Raw genomic sequence first — 9,064 nt, 5'->3', positions numbered from 1 at the left:
TCCACGCTTTTTGCCTACTTGGACCATAGGTCGTATCTGAAGCCGACGATCACCAAACAAGCATTCGCCGTTTTCGCCCACTGGAGTTCCACCGCCCCGCCCAAGGTTCACAGCGCGAGCACGGGTGGCCCACCCAGCCCAGGCGCTCGTGACCGGCGCACGTAGCGCGCAAACGGCGTGGGCATGCAAATCCAGTTGCCGGTAAACTCTGGCGAGTCGCAGAACAGCCTGGCGGTGCTACGTCACGACGGCGACAGGGACACCAGATTTTACTGACGAAAACAACAACTGGACGCACAGAACAAGCACTGGCGCACCTCTCTCCCCGTCCCAATCAAAGACAAGAGTTTTTGGCAATAATGACAGGCCATGGGGCCACCTGATGTGTGTATGCACACGATATCGCAGCGAGGTAGTAGTACTACCACCAGTACTCCTACTACTACTGCATGGCATCCCATGGACGGATGAGCCATGAGTGCGTGCCGGAAAGAAAGGCAAAGGCCAGGTTAACCCAAACAAACAAACAATCAATCCAGCACGCGATTAATCACATGTCACCAACAACCGGGGCGGTGCATCTGGACAAAGGCTCCGTGCGTGCGTGCGTGCGCGCAGACCCACTCCGGACAGGAAAGGGAGGGAACGCCATGCCATTGCGCCAAGCGAAAGGAAAGCGATGTCCCCCGGCCAAGGCAAAAATTTCCAGATACTTTACTTTTCAGCCTGCACGTCGGGTGGCTGTTAGGCCGGACACGTGTGATGGCCGAGAGCGATCCATGTGAATGAGATCATCATCATCCAGCCCCAGTGTCATAGATAGATAGATAGATTAGATATAAATAGAAGATTGGTACGATTAGGAAGAAGATAGCGGCAGCACGCGTCCGTCCGTCCGTCCGGGCAAGTTAACAAATGGCGGAGTGGAAGAGTGGCGTGCCGGACTGCGCACCGGAAAGAGTAGCACTTTCGGATGAGTGAGCACTGCAGTGCCGAGTCATCACACAGGCCAGAATTACTCTGCTTTGCTATCTTAACAAGATTATCCATCCATCCATCCACCGCCTTGATTGATTCATTTCTTCTACAAGGCTACCTAGCTAATTACAACGCACACACCCAAAAGGCAGGTCATGGTCACTCTCATGCTATGCTACGCAACAACTACTAGTACTACTTATCTGCCTCTCTGCCTCCGCCCCAGTTGTTTCTAAAACAATCCAACATACTACTACTCCTACTCCTACTCCTTGAGAGATATTTCCCTCTCTGCCCCAAATTGTTTCTAAAACAATCCAAGCAGATCTGAGTATTGACAAAACACATGGACAAAAAAAAAGGAAAGAAACACAGAAAGAAAGAAAGAAAGAAAAGAGGAAGGCAAGAGCAGCAGCATCACAAAAGTTTCCCTTGACCTGCATACTAATTAAACCTTCTTCCTTCAGTTAAGACAACAACAAAAAGAACAAATCTAAAGAGACCAGACCAGAGCAGAGCAGCACTTGGAGGAGAGGGGAGGGGAGAAGTTCAGAGAGAGACCAGCTTTTGACAATCTTGCATAAAACTGCTAAAAAAAAGGGTTTCTATGCACCTCCAGCTTTCCACCATGGGAGGATAACCTACTACACACAAGTATCACTCCCATCAGCCAGCCGTTCCACATTTTTACTCCACAGATTTGCCAGAGCCCCTGAATGGATGGAATGGGTGCATCATCCTCCTCGTCGACGATCCGGCTCTCGCAGCTATGCCTCTTGCCATGCAATCGCTTCTTCCGCGCGCCGAGCTTCCGACAGAATTAGCAGTTAGCTCGCCGACTCAGATTAGCAGCATTCCCATGCTCTGGCGTCTAGGTCCTTTACTTACCTGACAAACACAAGGGTTTTATGTTAGTCGAAACAACTGAGTCAAGTTATATGGTGGCGGTACATGGAACAACGTCTGCAGGGGATACAAGTATGGATAGAGGTCCATTACCAGCAGCAGGCTTCTGATCACTGGTAGGCTTTACGGGCATTGGCATTGAAAACGTCAATTGTGCCGCTGAAAGGTGAGAGTGAGGCGAACCACTCGCAGATTGCCCCGCTGTCGCAAGGTGCATAAAACCACCAGGCGCTGGATGAAGATTGGCCTTCATGTTACTGCCAGCTGCACTATGAGCCTTCCCCGCATCGGCTGGAACCGCAGATGTGGACATCGACATGGAACCAAGAGAGAGCATCGCAGACGAACCAGAGACAGCATTCTGCTGCTGCTGCTGCTGCTGCTGCGTCTTGTCAGCCGAGCGCTTTTGGTAGAGGCCAGCACCAGCTCCAGCATTTACATGCTGAGGCGGACCTTGTGGCGCAAAGGCATTGGAGATGAAGAAATGGCCGTGGCCATGGCCTTGTGGGAACGCCTGCTGTTGTTTCAATGAGGGTCCATGTGACTGCTGCTTACCACCAGAGTGAGCCATGTTTGGTTGCTGACCAAGGATCGATGGCATAGGCATACTGCTGTAGGGATTTGTTGAAGCTGACTTGGATCCAGAAGTTGAAGGAGAGTTCTTTGCTGCATGTTGTTGAGGTGATGACAATTGGACAACTGGCTGGCCACCCTTCGCACTTCCAGATGCAGGTGGGCTACCACCAGTACTTTTGGAGACCGAGTTAGATGGCGAACCAGAAGCAACCGGAGCATTTGAAGATCGAGATAGGTCCCCTGCTCCTCCAGTAGAAAGATTAGTAAGGGAGTGGCCAATCTTCGACGAACTCATGCTTTGTGACTGGTGATTCGGGGTGGAGAGAGCCTGCAGAGCTTTTGCTTGTTGATGGAGACCACTGTTCTTCATCATAATCAAATTAGAAGGCGAGGATGCAGCAGGGACAGAAGCAGCTGAAGGTGGAGCTGACACTCTCATCGACGACGATGCCTTCAATTGAGGTGATTGACCAGGAACTCCGCCTTGAGAAGCGCTTGATGGATACATTAAATTCTGAAAGTTCGTCGCACTCAAACGGTCAGAGTATCCACTTGCATTACTCGGAGCAGCAGACCTGGGGCGAGAGTTCAGATGATTTTGAAACAATTGCTGTTGCTGCTGCTGTTTCTGAAGCTGTAACATATGTTGCTGGTGCTGCTGCTGTTGTTGTTGCTGCTGCTGCTGTTGCTGCTGCTGCTGGAGTTGCTGCTGTTGCTGCTGCTGCTGGAGTTGCTGCTGTTGCTGCTGCTGCTGGAGTTGCTGCTGTTGCTGCTGCTGCTGGAGTTGCTGCTGCTGCTGCTGTTGCTGCTGCTGGAATTGTTGCTGCATCTGGTGCTGATGGTGTTGGTGCAGCTGCAGCTGAATTTGCTGCTGTTGCTGCTGCTGGGACATGGTCGGTGCAGATGGGGCTGCAGCTGACGTAGCTGCTGCAGTAGAAGCACTTGAAGATTTGCTGCTGCCTAACCCAAAGGCATTCGAAGATTCCGCACCAATAAGGCTCAAAGTGCGGACTGAGGGTTCATTAGCACTGCTACCAAGGAAAGGGTGCATAAAAGACTTGTTTTCTGGCTTAGAGAAAGAAAGAGAATGCTGCTGTGAATCACTCGGGTACTTTGCAGATGCAGATTTCTTTCTCTCATTATCTCCAGCACTTGGCGTTGAAGATGAATCCCCAGCCACAGATTTAGCTTCTGCAGCATTTTGATGCTGGGGTTTATGCTGTGCACCTTGAACAGACTGGGCTGAAGCAAAATTGAGCTGAGGGTAACCATGCCGGCCTGCTTCTTGATGGCTCTGGAAAAGCGGATGGTTCTGTGCCAATGACGAGAAGTCAAGACCATTTGGAGCAGAACCAGGAGCGCCAATGGAACCAAAGGGCATCACAAAAGGCTGAGATGAAGCAAGATCAATTCGAACCCCCTGGCCTCGACTGGTTGGTGGCTGCTGGTGGTGATCATTCGATTTCTTCTCACTCTGATTGCCAGCAGATGGCATCAACGCAAAATTTGGAAGATGCATTGGAATAGCAAAATTATGTTCATGCCCACCCTTCTGATGGTGTGAAGACTTGTCATCACTTGACTGGCCATCTTGCAGAGTCTTGTCTGGATCCTGTCGGTGAGCGAGGCCATGTAGAAGAACAGGACGCTGGTTGCCGCTCGAATAGCTCTGGGAACTGTTGGCAGCGGCTGCTGCGGCAGCGGCAGCAGCAGCATTAGCATTTGGTGCATATCCCAGCAACCCTTGTGATTGTTGTGGCTGATGCTTCTGAGAGGAACCAGACAAGCTTGGCATTGAGTTTTTCTGATGATTTTGTTGCTGCGTACCTTGCTGCTGTGATGGGTTCAACATGTGGGGAGAGTAGACATGCCCGTTGAAATACGGTACACCTGGGCCTGGTGGTGCCATGCCTCGATATGATGGAGCTCCTCCAGCATGAGCAGCAGCGAGCTGGAATGGGTAGCCGTTCTGTAAGATGGCCAAGAACTGGGCATCACCCGGCTGCAAGTTGGCAAAGCTCAAGTTCATGGCCGATGCACCAGCGTGTGCTGCTGAAGCGTGGGCAGTGGCAGATGATGGCATCGCACTGCTGGTGCCAGAAGATTTTGTATCTCCCATTCGATTGGCAGCGGCAGTTGCAGCTGCTACTGCTGCAGCATGTTGGTTGAATGGAAAGATGAATGTTGGCGCTTGCTGTAAAAAACAAAGGGTGCACGGGAAATTATATAAGGAAAAAAATACCAAAAAGAACCATAAGAAATACTAGTAATGAATAGCATAAATCCACGACAAGCATACCATCATGTTTGGTGGCATGGGAGAGGACTGCTGCGCTTCAAGAGCTGGAGGTTGCTTCCTTTGGTTTGATTCAGCAACACTGGCACTGCTGGATGCCGCTTTATCCTTGGAGAGGCTCCCCTGGAAAGGAGAAGGCACCATTGAAGATGCCTTAGTTTCTTGCAGCGGGGCGTGTGCCCGAACAGGGTAGCTCCCCTGCATTGGGTTCGCGAGAAGGGAGGCAGCCTCCGCAGGTGGAACGACGCCCATGTTGAATGGTCCTCTTGGACCAAAGAATGGTGCAGATCTTGTGGCGGCGGCGGCAGCAGCGGCAGCCGCTGTTGTGGGCCAGAAAGAGTTCATCTTTGTAATTCGCTGGTGGTATTGGATCTGCTGTGCGATGTAACAATGTGTAGCGCAGCGCTTGGGGCGTACTGGCAGTGGAGGCAATGCAGGATGCTGCAATATAGGAAACCTTTAGACTTGGCAAAGAAATTCACTCCAAAGACAGAAACCACACCATAGCTTAAGTGAGAAAGCAACCTGTAATCCAGCAGAAGTCCCTGGCTTGATGTCCATAGGATGATGAAGCCCAGGAGCTGATAGTCCAGGAACAGGAGCAATGTAACTGCCAAGGTAAGAAACAACAGATTTTAGACCACAAATCCTTCAGGGAGCAAGAGTGCGTGTAAAACATCGAATAGCAGTGAAAACTCACCTAAAAGGTGGGAAAGTCCCCATCCAGCCGCCTACGGTCATTGGCATAGGCGGTGAAGCAGCAGGTAGAGCTGCCAGATGAGGAAAAACCCAAGTCAACAAAGAATCACCTTTTACAAAAGCAGTGAGAAAATGGGGAAGAACCAGGCGAAATTCTTACGTGATTTCTCATGCTTGACCTCGGACTTTGAGGGCTTGTGTTGCTGCTGCTGCGGTGGCGGCAATGGCGGCTGTCTGCGCTCAGATGGCGACTTTTCGTCCCCTTGGCTAGGCTTCTCCAAATCAAGCTGCAGAGTGAGCTTCTTTGGAGCAAGCTCCTCCGCCGGAATCCTTTGCGCCTTCTCGTCCTCCAGATTGATCTCCAGGCCTCTCCGGGTCCTCTCGCCATCTTTCTTTTCAGAATTTCCTCTCCCGGCCTGAAATCCCAGCAAAAGATGAACAACAAATGGACCGATCAGAATCAAACATCCAATGCTCCAGCCGCTAAGGAGGTCAATCAACAGAATTGGTGAAACTGAAGCAGACAGAGGCACCCACCACGTCCATCTCAGAATCCAATCCCTTCTTATCCGCATCAGGGTCGGAAGAGCCATCTCTATCAGGAGATAGCTTCCCAGGAGGGGGAGCCTGGAACAAGCACAAGGGGAGAGAAAAAGGTGAGATGAAAAAAGGGCTGAAAAGAAAACAAAAAAGCCAATCAACAGTTGCGGCAAAAATTGTCGTTTTCAATCTTTGCCCAGCAAATTCCGCAAGACCAATTCAACCACACACATGAAAGCATATACCCACCATGAGATCAATGCAAAACTTTTCTTGCCGAGCGCCATCGGATGCCAGCTCACTGATAAAAAAAATAAAACAATTCACGCGAAATCGTGAATATACTAATCAGATCGGCACAATCCAAAGGCAATAATGGTTATCACAACACCAATAATATAAAAAATCCAAATGGCCCACCTCTTTGTCGCGGTGGTGGCCTCCCCATTCCTGGCCTCAGAGCCGACCGGCGCAGCAGCCTCGCCGTCGGGCTTGACTGCTGCTGCCGGCGGCTCGGCCCGGCTGCTCTCGGGCCCGGGATCCCGTCGATCTGATTCACTGGCCCGGAGCTCTGGATCTCTTCCTCTGTGGTCCTCCCTCTTCTCTGGCTCCCGGGTAGCCTCCTGCTGCGCGCCAGCGGTGGCGGCGGCGGCGGCGGTGCTGGCGACACTTTCGGCCACAGCCGACACGGACGGCTTCGCATCTGATCTTGCCACCGGAAGCACTTCCGGCCTTGCGGGCGGCTCTGCCGTGTCCGGTTTTGCTGGGCTCGCCGGGCGGTTCTCGTTGTCGTACTTGGCGAGCCGTGGCCGCTTCCTCTTTGGGGCTGGCAAAAGCAGTGAGGAAGCTTATTAGACCCACAAAACCAAAATTAGCAACAAAAAATCATTGCAAGATCAAAATTGACGAGCTGCCCACCTATAGTGGTGAGAGAGGCTGAATCTGCCGGCCGGACGACAGATGACGACGGAGCCGGCGAAGAGTTCCCGGACTTGGCCTCCGGCGCGTCCTTGGGCTCCGGCTTGTGGTTCATGTTCTCCTGCTTGGGAGGGCAGGGGAACTGCCGCGTCAGGCCAAATAGCACCTCGGCGACCTCGATCTCCTCCTGAATGAACGATGGCGACTTGGAAATCTTTGCTGGTGGCGGCTGAGGCGGGGCTGCCGAAGGAGCTGAAGCCGGCGACGGCCGCTGCTTCGGTACAGGCCCAGAACCGCCGCTGCTCCCACCGCCGCCAAGTGTTTTCTGCGAGACACCGGAGAGAGGGAAATCAGTAAGGGCAAGAGTTTAAGGAATCATGAGGGGAGATGGATTGTGTCGGCCTGAAAAACGCACCAGCTTTTTCCGAGCAGGGGCGGTGGCCGATGTGGAAGCCGGCGAGATCGGCCGTGAAGAAGGCCGCTGGATCTGCGAGCCGTCTACAGCGGCGCCGCCGCCGCTCCCACCGCCGGGGCCTGTCCACTCGTGCGAAGACCTCTTGGTAGAAGCTGCGGAAAACACGAGGAACGCCGTCGAGATCAGGGAAAGAGAAGCGGCAACAAGGGTGGAAATTTGCTTGTTTTGCGGTGCATAGCATACCTGAGCGCGCCTTCCTCGGGACTGGAACGCCGATCATTTCGTCGGCGGCCTTCCACACTATGGGGCCCTTGGGATTGGAGCCCCCCTTCCGGTGCATCGACTGCGGGCCGTGGTGGTGGTGGTTGTTGTAACCGCCGCCGCCGCCGCCGCTGCTGCTGCTGCTGTGATGGTGCGCGGCGCCAGGCTGTGGCGGGGACGGCGGAGGCGCCGTGCTGGGTGACCGGCGCTGCACCGACGGGAACCTGGGCGCGGAGGCGGCGAGCTCCTCGTCGGGGTCGTCGTCGTCGTCGCCGAGGCTGTCGTCGGAGGTGTCGTCGCCGTCGTCGCGGCCGTTGCCGTTGAGCATGAGGCGGTCCCCCCGCCTCCTCTCGGACCGAGGCGAGTCCCTCGGCCCCGCGCCGCCGGAGACGCCGCCGCCGTTGCTCCTGAGCCGGCGCCGCGGCGGAGGCGCCCCGCCGGACATGGCCAGTGCGGCCCTCCTTCCTTCCCGGATCCGCTCCATGTCAGATCTGAGGCATGCGCCTCCGATCTCCCCGCCTAGTCGCCGGCGTCCGGCAGGCACCGCCGCCGCCGCGCAGATCCACGCACCAACCGCCTCGACAAGGCAGCGGGAGGGAGCGAGAGAGCCCGCCCTCCTTCTCCTTCTCCTTCCCCTCGCGCTCACGAGTATCTCCTCCCTCTCCCTCTCTCTCACGATGCTACTCCTCTCCTAGAGGGAAGAGTGCTCTCCTCTCGTCTCGTCTCCCTCGGCTGGAAGGAAATGGCTGCTGCTTCTCTGGTCTGGTGTGGCCTCCTCCCCTCCCCTTGTGGCTCGCTTTCTAGGCCTCATCCTCTTTTTGTCGCTGCCCATGCCCGCATCCGACGGCCAGGATCCGCCCCACGCATCCGACGGCCCCGCCCCCGCGCCTGCCACCGTGGCCGCCCCCACCGCCCAGCACCCAACGGAACACGCGATAAAATCTCGTGGACGCTTCCTTACGCAACAAGCATGGCCCGATGGCCGACACGTGGCGGGGCAGCCGAGCGGGGTGAGTCCCCGAACCGTCCACGGGCTATAGCAGGTGGGTGGGTGGGTGATGGCGCCACGCCCCGCCCATTTGTTCCCTTCCCCAACCAATTTTTTTATCCTCTAGTAAAAAACTTAACACTCCACGCAAAATAAATAAAGCAAGTAGGAAAAGAATAAAGAAGTGGCGCTACGCCATCGATCGGCTTTGGCCCGGGGGACCACCACGCGTGGATGGGCCTGATCTGGACAGTGCGGAGGGTTTCACCCGGCTGACGTGGCGCCTGCGCGCACCGGTCGCTGCGGGTGGGTTAAAAGGGCACGAGGGAAAGTCTCCAGGCAGGCAGTGGGGGGCGGGCGGGGCCCACGCGCGGGCCCGGGCATCTCCCCGTCTCATCCGCTTTTTTTTTTCTTTTCTTTTCTTTTTCTCTTTCGCGTAACGTTCTGCTCGTGGGCTCCGACGTGGCGGGGCGGGTGACGTCGGCGG

At 54.8% G+C, this 9,064-nt stretch overlaps 1 protein-coding gene across 2 annotated transcripts; it reads right to left on the bottom strand.

Annotated features, from left to right (window-relative positions):
• Nucleotides 1-1,395: 1,395 nt before the first annotated feature.
• Nucleotides 1,396-8,384, bottom strand: LOC125524717 (protein TIME FOR COFFEE-like). Of its 2 annotated transcripts, XM_048689758.1 has the most exons (12): nt 7,572-8,384; nt 7,329-7,480; nt 6,914-7,238; nt 6,416-6,821; nt 6,245-6,296; nt 5,993-6,082; nt 5,616-5,871; nt 5,457-5,526; nt 5,282-5,366; nt 4,760-5,197; nt 1,978-4,654; nt 1,396-1,866 (listed from the first exon to the last, which is right to left on the bottom strand). In XM_048689758.1, exons 1-12 carry the CDS (start codon nt 8,071-8,073, stop codon nt 1,859-1,861), a joined length of 5,061 nt encoding a protein of 1,686 aa, XP_048545715.1. In that variant the 5' UTR covers nt 8,074-8,384; the 3' UTR covers nt 1,396-1,858. The 2 variants fall into 2 exon arrangements, with proteins under 2 accessions (XP_048545715.1, XP_048545714.1); XM_048689757.1 differs by lacking the exon at nt 1,396-1,866 and having other exon boundaries at nt 1,898-4,654.
• Between the last annotated feature and the right edge of the window lie 680 nt (nt 8,385-9,064).

Source organism: Triticum urartu, chromosome 7 (assembly GCF_003073215.2).
Source record: "Triticum urartu cultivar G1812 chromosome 7, Tu2.1, whole genome shotgun sequence".
Classification (NCBI taxonomy): Eukaryota; Viridiplantae; Streptophyta; class Magnoliopsida; order Poales; family Poaceae; genus Triticum; species Triticum urartu.
Note: the sequence above shows the minus strand (reverse complement) of the source record. Positions and strands in the feature narration are given on the sequence as shown.

Bases quoted from the DNA above. Each gene is read 5' to 3' on its own strand.
- LOC125524717 (XM_048689757.1), bottom strand. From the start codon at position 8,073: ATGGAGCGGATCCGGGAAGGAAGGAGGGCCGCACTGGCCATGTCCGGC. The intron at 7,239-7,328 runs GTGCGTTTTTCA...GGTGTCTCGCAG, and splicing joins CCCCTGCTCGGAAAAAGCTG to AAAACACTTGGCGGCGGTGG. The intron at 5,198-5,281 runs GTTGCTTTCTCA...CCTATATTGCAG, and splicing joins GGACTTCTGCTGGATTACAG to CATCCTGCATTGCCTCCACT.